This window comes from Myotis nattereri (genome assembly GCF_964212035.1).
Source record: "Myotis nattereri genome assembly, chromosome: 16".
Lineage (NCBI taxonomy): Eukaryota > Metazoa > Chordata > Mammalia > Chiroptera > Vespertilionidae > Myotis > Myotis nattereri.
Window position 1 is genome coordinate 54,963,318 of NC_138091.1, and position 14,289 is coordinate 54,977,606.

At 60.6% G+C, this 14,289-nt stretch overlaps 1 protein-coding gene across 2 annotated transcripts in view; it reads right to left on the reverse strand.

Annotated features, from left to right (window-relative positions):
- Positions 1-11,792, reverse strand: part of CYTH1 (cytohesin 1) — a 51,714-nt gene extending 39,922 nt beyond the window's left edge. For both annotated transcript variants that reach the window (XM_081110352.1, XM_081110351.1), the window contains exon 1: positions 11,678-11,792. In XM_081110352.1, coding sequence (XP_080966478.1) covers positions 11,678-11,699 — 22 coding nt within the window. In that variant the 5' untranslated portion in view covers positions 11,700-11,792. The remainder of the gene's footprint in view (positions 1-11,677) is intronic.
- Positions 11,793-14,289: the final 2,497 nt, after the last annotated feature.

The window sequence follows — 14,289 nt, forward strand, 5'->3', positions numbered from 1 at the left end:
TTTGCATAACGTTCTGGTTCTCTGAGCTGAGGGAAGAGGGTGTGCAGAAGCCCCAGCACCCCCAGCACCCCCAGCACGCGATCACCATCAGCCCCCAGGACAGACCGAAGCCACTCAGAGGACACCTCTGGGAGTGGGAAGGGGCAGCTCCCTGCGCCACTTCCTGCTGAGACAGGCTGTAGGGTGGCCCGTCAGGGGCTGCCTAGCAACAGGGCACCCGAGGGAAGTGCCTTCCGAAAGGAACAAACACACGTACAGACACGGAAGCCCAGTGGGGAGGGGGATAAACTTGGTCGCTGTAAAGGGAGTTAAAAACACACACAAAACCCAAGCGTGGTTCTTTTTTGCTTCTTTGGTCGGCTGAGCCTCTTCTACAAACCTCTGCTTCAAGGCTCAACACCAGCCCCGGGAGTTGTGAATGGTCTCCAGCAAACCACATCAACCAGACGTGGCAGCCGAGAGGCGAGGAACACTCAGTCCCCCTCCTCCCTCCCGGGACCCTCACATCCTCACCCCTCATTTCACGCAACCCACACAGGAAACGAAGGGAACCACTGGTCGGGCCCACAGGCCAGGGCCGGGCGCGACCGGGAGAGCAGTGTGGGGCTCCTGAGCCAGTCTTCCACTCGGGGCCTCTCCACTGCAGGAGCTGAGGCGTGTGCACCGCATGTACGTGCACCCACTCATTCATTCATTCATTCATTCTTGGGTCCTACCCCACAGGACCTCCTTCATAAGGTTTGGTTCCAACAGGGCCCCAGAACATAGAGCTTTTTTAAAACTCAGTAGAAACTGCTTTCTCAAAACACTCACCCAGGCCGCAGCCGGGAGGTCAGTTGGTGGGCGCGTCATCCCGGATGCCAGCAAGGCTGTAGGTCCTTTCCCGGCCAGGGAAGACCTAGGTTGTGGGTTCAGTCTCTCGTCGGGCATGTACAGGAGGCAACTGATTGATGTTTCTTTCTCACATAGATGTTTCTCTCTCTCTAAAATAAATTTTAAAATATTTTTTAAATAATAAATAAAATAAAACTAGTAAACATCCCAGGTGAGGATTTTTAAAATATTGATTTCAGAGAGGAAGCGAGAGGGGGAGAGAGAGAGAGAAACACCCATGATGAGAGAGTGTCATGGATCAGCTGCCTCCTGCATGCCCCACACTGGGGATTGAGCCCACAACCCGGCCATGAGCCCTGACTGGGAACTGAGCCGTGACCTCCTGGTGCATAGGTCGATGCTCAACCACTGAGCCACACTGGCAGGGCCCAGATGAGGATTAAAAACAACCCTCACCCAGGTGCCTGCAGCTCGGTCAGGTCCGGGAGCCCAGCTGACGGGCTGACAGACTTGCGACAGGAGCCAAGCAAGCCACTGCTGTGGTCCATCAGCCAGGACCTGACTCCTCCACGGACAAAGGCCCCCCTGGCCCTGGGCATCATGGTCCCTTCAGGAACGTGCGTGGGAAGAGCCCTCCTTTTAACACTGTTTCAACCCTGGTCTCCCAGCCCAGCAGCTCTGAGGGCTTTCAGTTGAGCAGGGAATGCTGGCACTTCGGCAAACACAAACCCACTACAACAGGTCTGAAGATTTTTAATCAGAAGTAAAACGTAATTCTACACAGTTGGGAAGCTTGGTTGCTTAGAGCGCCATCCCAATATGCCAAGGTGTGCGTTCGATTCCTGGTCAGGACACACACAAGAATCAACTGACGAATGCATGAATAAGTGGAACAAATTGATGTTTACCTCTCTCCTTCCCTTCAAAATTCAATAATTTTTTTAAAAAGTAATTCTAGCCCTGACCAGTTTGGCTCAGTGGATAGAGCGTCGGCCTGCGGACTGAAGGGTCCCGGGTTCGATTCCGGTCAAGGGCATGTGCCTTGGTTGCGGGCACATCCCCAGTAGGGGGTGTGCAGGAGGCAGCTGATCGATGTTTCTAACTCTCTATCCCTCTCTCTTCCTCTCTGTAAAAAAATCAATAAAAATATATTTTAAAAAAAGTAATTCTACACAGATATCAAATGTCTGATGACATCACTTCTTGAAATCAACATTCACCCTAAACATCACCATCACACAGCCACCATTAGCATTTTTACCGACTGTCAAGAACTGCCTCTCTGCTCTCTGCGTCATCCTCACTCCTGTAAATCCAGCTGGTGCCCTGCCCTCTCCCCTCCCCTCCCCATGCCCTCCCCCCTCCCCTCCCCTCCTCATACCCTCTCCCCTCCCCTCCCCATACCCTGTCCCCTCCCCTCCCCATGCCCTCTCCCCTCCCCTCCCCATGCCCTCTCCCCTCCCCTCCCCATGTCCACTCCCCTCCCTATGTCCTCTCCCCTCCCCATGCCCTCTCCCCTCCTCTCCCCATGTCCACTCCCCTCCCCTCCCCATACCCTGTCCCCTCCCCTCCCCATACCCTCTCCCAGGCCATGGATTAGCTTTGGTTTCAGTGTTTGATTTGAATTCTTATAAAGGTTATACAGGTTTTTCTTCAAACAAAGAATGTCGGTTGATAAAATACAGATGTCTTTAATAAGCAGGATTTATGAGCAACCTGCTTTTTCACTCGGTATCCAGTGGCCTCTTCACGCCGGTAAGGCAGACAGGGCCTCACATCTGAGACGTGTACATATCCGAGCCCGAGCCACAGCCTCGAACAGTCAGCAGCTCCAGGTCGGCTCCCACGGCAGCGCTCGGCCGTTCCTGCTCACGGGGCGAGGCGACGGCGCACACCTCGGCTTCCCAGCCTTTTGAGCCCAAATGGACCTGGTTCTGGTGCCCTCCAGGCTGGGGTCTCTGGTGCAGCCACGCCGCAGGGCCTGTGCGCTCCAGAGGCCTGGAGGTGGGTGAAGTGTAACGTATTTTTGTGAGAAATCAACTGACCTTGGGGAAACACAGGGCTGCAGTGGCTCCACCTCCTGAGCCCTTTGAACTCCCCTTTCAAAATCCAGAGTGACTTTCAACTGTGCTCTTCTACCCACTGATTCTACTGTAAGGGTGCGTTATGACTGTTTAAAGTAGAAGTTTTAATTCCTTGTTAGAATGCTACTTATACACATATTTATGTGTTTAAGGAAATGGGAGAGTACAACGGTATCAGAAAAAGGAAAGAATGCAGTCAAAAATCTGGCTTTGTAGCTTTGAAATCTATTCAGGGTGAAAATTAAGCCAAATGAGGATTTCACAGGAAACTGGCGGAGGACCGGGACCCGCCGCTTCCATCACGTGACGGGGACGCGAGCAGCTCTCTGGGAAAATCATCAGCGATCTGCTAGCCAGTCCCTCCCCCGAGCAATGAGCTCCTTCCCGTCCAGCTCACTGTCCAGGGCTGTGCCCACTGCCGGACACCAGGACCATCCTCCTCACCATCGAGCGAATACAAAACCATTCCTGAGACGGGCCGAGCACCCTGTCCTCGCGTGGCTGACAAACAGGACAGGCCGGGGGGTCAGAGAGCTGCTGCTCTGCGGCTTCCCTGCCCCGAGGGAGGAGGGCGCTTCTACACCCAGCAGCGCTCAACAAAAGGAAGGCCGCAGGCCTGGGCCGGGGAGGTGCCAGAGCCTCCCCTCAGAAGAAAGAGGCAAAGGTGGCACCGTCCACCCCGGAGGGTCCCAGGGACAAAAGCACCAGGTGACTGTCCCAGAGGGGTCCGCCTGCCACGCTGGGCCCGCGGAGCTGCCGCGCTCCAGCCAAGGAGCTACAGCCGCCAGCCAGCTGACCGGATGGGGATCCACTGGGTTGCCTGGTGGAGGCCATGGAACCACAGGGCCCTTCTCGTGGAGAGGGAGGTGGAGAGCCGTGTCAGAGGGAGGAGATGTGTGGACTCCTCCAGACCATGTTCTGGGGCCTGAGCCAAGACACAGGTGGCGTCTACCAGGTGGAAAGGCCAGGCCTCCAGAGGAACCAGCAAAGCGATGACTGCGCTCTTCTGTACAGCAGCCGTGAGAAACGGACACAGTCATGCCCAGAACGGTCCGGACTCACAGCTGCTACCAAGAGGCCCAGTTGGTCTCCTGATTACTTAATTGTGAAAAAAAATCAGCGACCATTTTAAATGCTTTTTGAGACACATGAGTTCATCAAACACCTTAACACTTCCTAGAATCAAGTGGACTCACACCCGAAGCACCTGCCTGAGGCCACAGCCGCCTCGGATGCATTCCTTTGCTGCTCGCCACTCGCCCTTCAGGCAGCACAGCCCTGCTTCCGGTCTCATGTCCTGTTTAAGATGTCCCTGCACCCTCCCGGCGGGTCCGCACTGAGACCGTCCACACTGGCTGTCCAGGACCCGGCGCAGAAACCGAGCCCCAAGCTCTCGGCCAAGGACGGAGACCGAGCGGACCGGCACCTGCAGGCCAGAGGGCCCGGCGCCAGCTCCAGCTACGCCTCCCGCTTCCTGGGGGTCCCGAGCAACTTCCGTGTCCGAGTTCCACATCAAACACCCGGGGGCGGGGAGACGGGGGAGCCTGAGGACCCATTCACAAAGGAGCCTGCAATGGAGACCCACTGTCCTCATCTATTAACAGCCTGAGACTCCTGCCTTCCTGCTTCGGGGCTTTACGCAGCGCAGGAGACCACAGGGCCACCAATCGGCGCAGGAAACCACAGGGCCACCAATCGGCGCAGGAGACCACAGGGCCACCAAAGCAGCGCAGGAGACCACAGGGCCACCAAAGCAGCGCAGGAGACCACAGGGCCACCAATCGGCGCAGGAGACCACAGGGCCACCAAAGCGGCGCAGGAGACCACAGGGCCACCAAAGCAGCGCAGGAGACCACAGGGCCACCAAAGCGGCGCAGGAGACCACAGGGCCACCAAAGCGGCAGGAGCCTGAGTGGCCTGGGCAGGCGAGGCAGGGGCACAGGCTGCTTAATTCACGGGGCCGTCTGGGTGAGGGGCCCTGGGGGAATGGGAACTCGAGCAAAGGCTGGATTTGGGGGACAAGCACCCCGAGTGAACAGCTGGAGAGGCCGGGGTGGGGGGGGCGGGGGAGCGGCTGAGCTCTGTGAGAGGCCAGCAGCAGGACCCCCAGCCCCGGGTGGAACCCCTGGTCCTACTGCGATGCCACAGACCAGAGTCATCTCCATTCCACTGAGGAGGCCTCAGGGCTTCACTTCCTCCCCACTCTGTCTGGACGCTGAGGGAGATGGCAGAAGTCTTGGTCACAGTGACAATCGGCAGGAGTGGCCGAGTGGCCATGGCGAAGAGGCCGCCAGGGTCACCCTGGCCGAGCGGCGTGTCCCAGGCCCTGCACCATGGCCCTGGCAGGCGCTCCCACAAAGCCCGTTTTAAACACGCCTTCAAACAGGAATGAGGGGGCATTCTCGCGGAGCAGCGCTGGGTGAGGCCCGTCTCAGAGTCCGCAGGGACCCGCGGGTCCTGTCGGGTGACGAGGCAGCTCTCCCGACAGGGACACGGCTGCCAGGTGGGAGCCTGGGGCAGGAGGCCTGGCCCTCTCTCCCTCCAGGGGGACACCTGTCTTCCCAGCGCTGCCCCTTTGTGGCTGAGTTTCCCCTTTCAACGGCCTTTCTCTCGTCCGGAGGGGCGGCAGGAGGACGGCACAGTCCCTGGAAGGGGCGGAGGCAACTGCAGCGCGATGTGCGAAGCAGGATCTCGCACATCGCTGGTATTAACCCGGACCTGCTTCCCTGGCTGCTCATGCAAATCCTGGCCGCCCAAGCCCCACACGTGTCCTGGCCCAGCAGCCCTCAGGGTCGGCTGCGTGACCGGCGCCACAGCACCGGCCGGTTCCCAGGTGTCCGGGAGGAAGGGCCGGCTCTCAGCCAGCACCACCCACAGGCAGGGACCGAGGCCTGGCTTCAGCGTCTGAGCCGCCACCTCCTCCAACCTCGACCCGAGCAGTAACCAGGGGCTCCTTCAAGAAATCTGTTCCGTCACCAGCAGCGCGGGTATGAACCGAAACAACACCCAAACACGAGGGAGAGGGTGAGAGGGGCGGCAGGAAGCACGGGGCAGGGCACGGCTTGCTCTGCCCGCTCCCTCCCTTCCACACCAGGAGGTGGTTCGCTCAAACACACGGAACACTGGGGCACGAGGCCCCCCGGCACCCACCGTAGGGTCTGGAACTCTCCTGCTGCCGGGCCCGCTCCATCAGCTCACCTGGCCGCTGCCACAGCGCCCTAAGGATCGCCCCACCGCCCGGCTAAGCCACTGGCCCGAGGCATCTTCCTAAAACGCAAAATACTCACCGTGGCCCGAGAATGAAGTCCTGGTAACACAGGACCCTCCGGACTCTGTCCCCTCCTGCAGCCGCTCGGGCCTCCTCCCGCCCGTCCAGGCTCACAGCCCAGGGCAGCTCCCCGGGGCCAGTTACTCCACAGCCGGCCTTTGCCCACTGCCCAGCCTGACGCGTATTTCTGCCACATTCACCTCGTTGGCGCCAACCCCTTCCCAACCCAGCTGGTCTGGGAGCCCTCCTGGGCCCGGCAGGCCCGCCCTCTCCGCAGGGCTGCTGGGTGCTCAGGGTGCTCACCACGTCTCCGTGCGGCCCGCCTGCTGGGCTGCAGACGCCTGCGACCTGCTCCCAGGACCAAGCACACGCTCCCCCTGCAGACACGTTAACAGCACACACTCCATCGCTCACAGCCAACAAGAGTGCCCACGCCTGACCGTGGCAGGCGCAGGCTGCTGCTGAGCCGGAAGCCTTCCTGGGGCCGAGTGGGAGACGAAGGGGCTCCCGGGAAGGCGCCGTCCCGGCCCTGCGCTAACGGTGACCAGAGGGAAGCGCGCAGCAGTTCCAGGGGGTGTGGACGCACTTCTGGCCGTTTCTAACTCACTTCCCCCTCCCCTGCCTCTGTCATTGCAGGTGAAACTGAGTAACCTTCACTCAAGAGCCCACGGGGAAGCGGGAGGCAACGGAGCAAGGGCAGGCTCAGGCAAAGCGCTCTCTGGGGAGCCTGTCCCAGCCTTTCATGGGGGGCACTCCACCAGCCAGGGCCCTCCGGGTGGAAGCTCCCAGCCTCTGCCTCACGGGTCTCCTCCCCCTCCCCGCCAGGGGACCTGAAGCTGCGGGCACCCCTGAGCCGAAGGCACTCCTCGGGTTCTCACGCAGAAACACCTGACCTCGAATGCATGAACCAGAAGAAAAACCCACCTGGCGAGATGGCTGACGACACCGGCCACTCAGAAAGAAGCAGGTGCGAGCCGCGCCCCGGCCTGCGCTACCATCATAAGCCAGGCCCGCAGGCGCCTCTTCACTCACACTCTCCTCTAGAAAACATTGGCTGTTTGGCCAGAAGACAACGTTATCGGTGAGAGACCTTCAATCTTTAAGACAAAAATTAAGTGAAGGAAATAAGTGACTACAACTGGTCAAAATCTGACCCAAACCCGTCAGGACGAGCAAATGAGAAAAACGTAAACCACTGGATTTGACAAAGGCCATAGAAGGAGCTCGTCGCAGCTCAGTAAGTAACGAAACCGCCAGCCATAGGCACCGCCAGGCCCCCGCACGAACAGGCCCAGAAGCCTCTGCAGCCCAGCTGGTCACCAACAGCTCTGATGAGGGGCCATTCTGTGCCCACTGGACTGCTTTTGCGAAAGCTTTCAGATGCTCATCCTCAGCACTGGCACGCCTGCAATGACCGGCATGTCCCCGGCACCGCTATGAACGGGGGACTGGGACAGACAGCCTGTGGGAGCACCGTGCGTGGAGCATGTGTGTGCCCTCTGGCGCTGCTGTCACCCTGGAAGTCTCCCTTACAGACCACGAGATGTATAACGGGAACCCGATGTTCCAGATGTTCTGAGAAAGCCCTGACTCCACAGGGCTGTGTTCTTCTCCATAAAAGCAAGTCCTTAAGTGTGTGAGCAAACTGGAGGCCCAGGGCAGTCATCAGTATCAGAGAGAAACAGACAGTGGTCTGGCCGGGGTCAGACCCACAGAAAAGGTCTTGTTGGGTTTGGAGCGAAGCACTGAGGGCGAGCCCGGGCTCCCCGCGTGCCAGCTCTGCCCGGGCTCCCCGCCTGCCGGCTCTGCCCGGGGTCCCCGCGTGCCAGCTCTGCCCGGGCTCCCCGCGTGCCAGCTCTGCCCGGGCTCCCCGCCTGCCGGCTCTGCCAGGGGTCCCCGCCTGCCGGCTCTGCCCGGGGTCCCCGCGTGCCAGCTCTGCCCGGGCTCCCCGCGTGCCAGCTCTGCCCGGGTCCCCGCGCCAGCTCTGCCCGGGTCCCCGCGCCAGCTCTGCCCGGGTCCCTGCGCGCCGGCTCTGCCCGGGCTGCTCTCCTCACACTGTTCCTCCTCACTCAGCAGCAGGTGCCCGGGCCGCAGGCTCCTCCAGCGCACAGGCAGGAGCCCGCCGCCTCCCCTGAACGCAGGGGCCCTGCCGTGGCCCAGAGGCCGTCCTGCTGGGTCTCCTCTCCACCCCACGCGGAAGCGTGGCTCCTGCCGGCAGCTCTCCTCATGGTGCCGACGGGGTCATGGAGGAAGCTAATAAAACGCAGGTGGGCGCCGGGCGGGAGAAGTAACGGCCGGGACCGAGGTTACACTGAGTGGCCCTGCCAGCCTCTCCCGCACATCCGGTCCGAGAGCGGCGGGCACTGCACGGGCCCCCTCAGGAGCCGCGCATCCCGGGGTGGGAGCCTGTGGGACCCCAGGGAAGCCGAGGGCCCGCACGCTCACAGGAACCTTCAGGCTCAACTTCCCCGGGTTCGGAGCAGCGCGGAGCTGCGGGCTGAACGCCTCCGCTCAAGTTCAGAGGCACCAGAGGAACTGAGTCACTGGGCCTCGCCCTGGGCAGGGTACCCACCAAAGCGAAACACCTCTTCCTTTTGTGAGTGGCTGCAGGAAGTACAGGCCTAACGAGGAGGCGTCAGAAAGGATCTGAGGGGATGGAGACCAGTCACGGGCAACATGAATGTCTTTCTTAAAATGTCCGTTAAGCTCTTAGAAAATCACGAATTCCCTATTTCTTTTTTAAAAAGCTTTAAAGTGACTTGTTTCACCTTCCCCACCCCCACACATCTTCATACTAGAGCGCGTCACACCAGGTGTGTCTGTGGGACCCCTCACCTGTGCAGTGAGCCCTGCCTGGACAGCTCGCCACTCAGGGGCATCCACGCAGAAGGGCTTCGGAACCCAGGGGGGCGTCCCGGATCCACGCACCGCCCACTCACAGGCGTCCAGCCTTCCTGCTCGCTGCTATTTTCTTTAATCGACCGGGGCCTCTCCACTCTAAGACGCACCCTTTCTTCAGCATATTACAAATGGGTTATGTTCTAAAGTTTCTCTGATCCAGTGGCAGCCAGGAAATCGTAACCTATTTCCCCCAAAACTATGTTAAAAACAGTGGCTGTGTCCCAGGTACGAGAGAGTGTGTGGTGGGGGGCAGCCGATGGGTTCATGAGGCCGCGGCGGGCATTTCCTGGTGAAATGTGGGATCTGTAGCTGTCATCTCGCAAAGTGAATTCCCTGTGACACCCAGGAGGGAAACGGGCAGTTCTGGAAACTCGGGCCAACCTCCAAGAACTCAGAACCTTCCTCTTCGAACGATCATCGTACACGACGAGGTGCTTTCTCTGGGGTGAGCCCTATGGTGGGGATCCTCTTTCATTCAACCTTCCTGGTTCTTTCGAAATGCTAAGCAGATGCATAAAGAAGAACAACCCTTTCCCCATCTTTACGTGTGGTCAGTAGAATAACAGTCCCCAAAGATGTCCAGGTCCGGAGCCCAGGACCTATGGCTATGGCGCCCGACCTGGCAAAAGGGAATGACCACTGCGTGGTTCCGGCTGGGGGCCCGCACGCGGGGTTATCCAGGCGGGTCCAATGTAACTCCAACAGAGAGGCAGCCGTCGGGGAGAAAGGAGACCATGCTGCCTGCTGGCTGCCTGCTGCCTACCTGCTGGCTTTGAAGGCGGGAGGGGGCCACCGGCCCAGGAACATGGGCCGCCTCTAGAAGCTGCAAAAGGAAGAAGACGGGCGTTGCCCTAGAACCGCCAGAAAGGAACGCAGCCCGAAAACACCTCGAGGTTCGCCCGTGAGCACACGTGGACTTGCTAAGATAATGGATGGACACGAATGGATGTAGTCTCGCGCCACCACGTCTGTGCTGCTGTTGCAGCCGCCATGGGAAACGAACGCACCCTGCTTCCCCGCACCCTCCTAAGCACAGATTCAGGCCAGGCCTGGTGGCAAGGCAGTCACTGACTAAAAGCAACCCAACCAACCACTTCCTGCCTGGCCCGGAGGTAGGAACTCCAGGAGAGGGGAGAACGCCTGGCAGGGCACTGGGTCTGGGAGAGATTAAACGGCCAGAGAAGGTAGAGAAAATAGATCCTCCCCACTCCCCCCCCCCAAAAATAACCCACAAAAAACTAGAGAGAAGTCAGGAGGGGAAAAAATCCTTCGGAACCAGCCAGAGCAGTGGTTCTCCACCTTCTGGCCCTTTAAATACAGCTCCTCATGTTGTGACCCAACCGTAAAATGGTTTTCGTTGCTACTTCATAACTGTCATGTTGCTACTGTTATGAATCATAATGTAAATATTGATATGCAGGATAGTCTTAGGCGACCCCTGTGAAAGGGTCGTTTGACCGCCAAAGGGGCCACGACCCACAGGTTGAGAACCGCTGAGCCAGAGGGTTTTTTTGTGGGGTTTTGTTTTGTATTTTCAATCACAGAGAAAAGCACACACAGCTTTGACTCGGAAGGTAACTAGGGGACATCTGATCTGATGGGCGCCCGACCCACGCGGGCCAGGACCTGCGGCCGCGCTGGGGTCCCCAGAGCTGCTGGCCCCTGGCGGTGGCGGCGGCTCGGGGTCCAGCTGCAGGTCCTAAACCCACCTCCTGGCCAGTCCAGTTCCTCAGCGACTTTCTGGGCAACAAGCAGGAAGCCTGCGCTCGCCCCGGAGCCAGCGCCGCTCCGGTGGCCACATGAGCGTTTTCAATCCTGCGGCCTCAGCCTCACGGACACGATGCTCACCCCAAACCACCTTCCCAAACGCCCGCGTTTCGGGCTATTTGAGGGGGACACCCTGGCGCCGGCCAACGGACAGGCTCAGGGTAGCGGGAGGGAGCCGGGGCTCTGAAGTTTTCGCCAAGTTTCCGCTGTCTGGGTGCACACGCGACAATGCCAACTTGGGTCTCGGTCACCGCCCCAGCCCGGCGGTGCGCCCCAGCCCGGCGTTTTGGGGTCAGTGGCCGATGGACCCGGTCCGCCCTCATTCACCGGGACCGGCCGGGCGGCCAGACGCCCAGGTCCCGCCCCGGCGGCACCCCGCTGCCCCGCGCCCCGGCCGCAGAGGCGTCCCGGGGAAGCCCGTGCGCTCCGGGCGGGTGTGCTGCTTCCTCCTCTTCCTTTCAGACAAAGACACGGACCGGGGCGCACAACTTCCAACGCCGGGGGCCGGAAACCCCGAGCGCGCAGCCGGGGGCGCCGGGCGCTCCGGGGGCACCCGCAGGCCTGCGCGGGGCGGCAGCGGCCGGCGACTCAGACCCCGCGACCCGGCCCCTCCGGCCCTGCGACCCCGGCGCCTCCCGGAGACCCGGGCGCCCTCCGCCTCCCCGCCTCCCGCGATTCCCGGCCGGTCCGGCCCCCGGAGTCGCGTCCCGCACCACCATTCCCGCGAAACACGAGCCGCCAGAGGCGCCGCCGGGCCGGGGACAGGAGGAAGTGCGGGAGGGGGCGTCCGCCGGCCGGGCCGCTGGCCGTGGGCCGTACTGACCGTAGCTGTCGTCCTCCTCCATGGTGCCGGTGCCGGTGCCGGTGCCGACGCCGGGCTCCGCGCCCGGCTCGCTGCTCGCCCCTCGCGTCCTGCCGCGTCCGGCCCCGCTCGCCTCTGCCGGGCTCCCAGCCCCGCCCCCGGCCCGCGCCTCCCGCGGGGCGCCCCGCCCGCCGCCGCCCGCACCCCAGGCACGCGGCCACCTCCCGGCCCGCGCCTGCGCACGCGCGCCAAGGCCCCGCCCCCTCCCCGCGGCCCCGCCCTGCCGCGCCGCCGGCGCGCGCACTCCCCTCACCCCCAAGGACCCCGGCACGCGGCAGCCTCCTGGCAGGCGCTTGCGCACGCGCGCGCTCAGGCCCCGCCCCCGGGCCCGAAGCCCCGCCCTCCAACCCGCTCGGAAGCACACTCCCCGGCACGCGGCCGCTTCCTGGCTCGCGCCTGCGCCCGCGCGCCCGCCTGAGGCTCCGCCCTTTGGACCCGCCCCCTGAGCCCGAGGCCCCGCCCCCACCACCTCGCGGGCCCAGCAGGTTTCGGGTGTCGCAAGGACCGCGCAGGATCTGAGGCTGGCGCACCCACCCAGGCCCGCAGCCCGCAGCCCGGCCGCCCACAGAGGCCCGAGGTCGTGTCCGGCCACTGAAGGGCAGGGTGGTCCTCGCTGACGCCAGCCATGCCGGCCAGGCTGGCCCAGGGAGGGCCCGGTCCTTGGCCCCAGGCCGCAGAGCCCTTGGGATTCATTTGAATCTTAGCGCAAGGACCCGGGCCACCAGTTGTCTGCCTTCACACTTCCTGTTATTGTCTGAATTTACCTTATTTCCCAGCATTTCAGGATTTTAGTGACCCTGACACACGGGGTTGCTGGGGGGGGGGGGGCTCAGCCCTGACCCTGGACATGTGCAAAGCCGCTTGGCGTTCCCCCCGGGGGAGGTGGGACCCCGCTCGACGCCTATCCTTACTGGCCAACCCTGACACGCGCCCCCCAGCACATCTCCCTGGTTCTAGACAACAAAGACAAGTCACTAACTCTCGTGGGCAATCACATGATGAGGAATCTGCGCTTTCCTGCGGATCTGCTCTGATTAGCTCTGACCTGGGCGAACCTCGCACCCCTGCACCTGCTTCCCACCCACGAAACGCAGCCTCTGCCTACAAGGCGCCGGCTTCCACGCAGAACTGATCTCCGATGGGACTGGTCCGCCGCCGTCTTCCCTGAGGCTTCTGTGCAGCTCATAGTATTCCAGCCGGGTGAGATGGCTTTTGACACAGCAGCCTAAGGAGCCCTACTCGTCGTCCTGTCGGGGTGCAGCTCTGGCCCAGGCTTCTTAATCCCATGAACTGACTCTCCCCGGACTTTGGTGGACAACCTTGATGTCCCCTGAAGTCTAAGATGGTGTCTATTTTTATCCTCCTAAGATTGATTCTGGTGTATTTGCAAGTTTGATCACTGATTTCATCAGATTTCGACATCTTGGCCTGAGGTCCTTCCGTTTTTTGTGGGTTTTTTTTTTAAATGTTTTTACTGATTTCTGAGAAAGGGGGAGAGAGAGAAACATGGATAGGCTGCCTCCTGCATGCCCCCTACGGGGAATCCAGCTTGCAACCTGGGCATGTGCCTTGACCAGGAATCGAACCGGGGGGCCTCCTGGTGCGTAGGAGAATGCTCAACCAAGTGAGCCACCCCAGCCCAGCTGTCCTTGCGTGGGTTTTTTTTATAATTAAACATTTTATTTTATTTCTTTGTTAATCTTCACCTGAGGATATTTTTCTATTGTGTTTTTTTTCTTCTTTTTAGTGAGAGTAGATAGGAGGGGGATAGACAGAGAAAGAAAAACATCCATGTGAGAGAGATGCATGTGCCCCACCCAACCAGGGTCAGGGATCGAGCCTGCAACTGGAGGTACCTGCCCTTGACCGGAATTGAAACCAGGACCCTCCAGTCCGTGGGCTGACACTCTAGCCACTGAGCCACACTGGCTGGGCTGTCCTTGAGCAGCTTTGATGCTCTTAGAATTGCCCCACTTTGTCTGGGAGTCATCACAGTGGAGAGGCTCTCCCCAATGTTTACTACCCTCGGCCCGGGAGTCCCCAGAAGGCTCAAGGCATTCCTTAGCCGCTTTCTTCCCTGACCAGTATGAGGGTGTCCCCGGCCGTCAGAACTCTTGCTCAATGACCAAAGCTCAGGAATGAAAGATAACATGGTGATTGTCACCATCTTCATTCCCAACTTGTTACCTGACTCCCAGACTGGGTAGACCAGGATAGGGAGGCATACTGGGGCGATGCTAATCACCTCCATTAGCCGGGAACCTGACTGGCTGGCTACACATTCCTGTAAGTACCATCGTTTCATTACTGCAGTGTTTTCAACCTGCAGGTCCCGCATGGTTGAGCGACCAATCATTAGGAGAAGGCAGGATAAACAGCCGAGAACCCCCGCCCGCTCTCACCTGTAATAGGGCACCGCCTCCCCTGGGCGGGGTTACTCTGCATCCTGCCTGTGGGGCACCGCCAGGACATTCCATTCCTCACAATCCCCACAGGGAGCCTCATCTCCCTAAGGCAGCTTTGGAGACAGGCCCACAGAGGTCACAGGTTAGAGCCCTTAGGAGTTCGGGTCG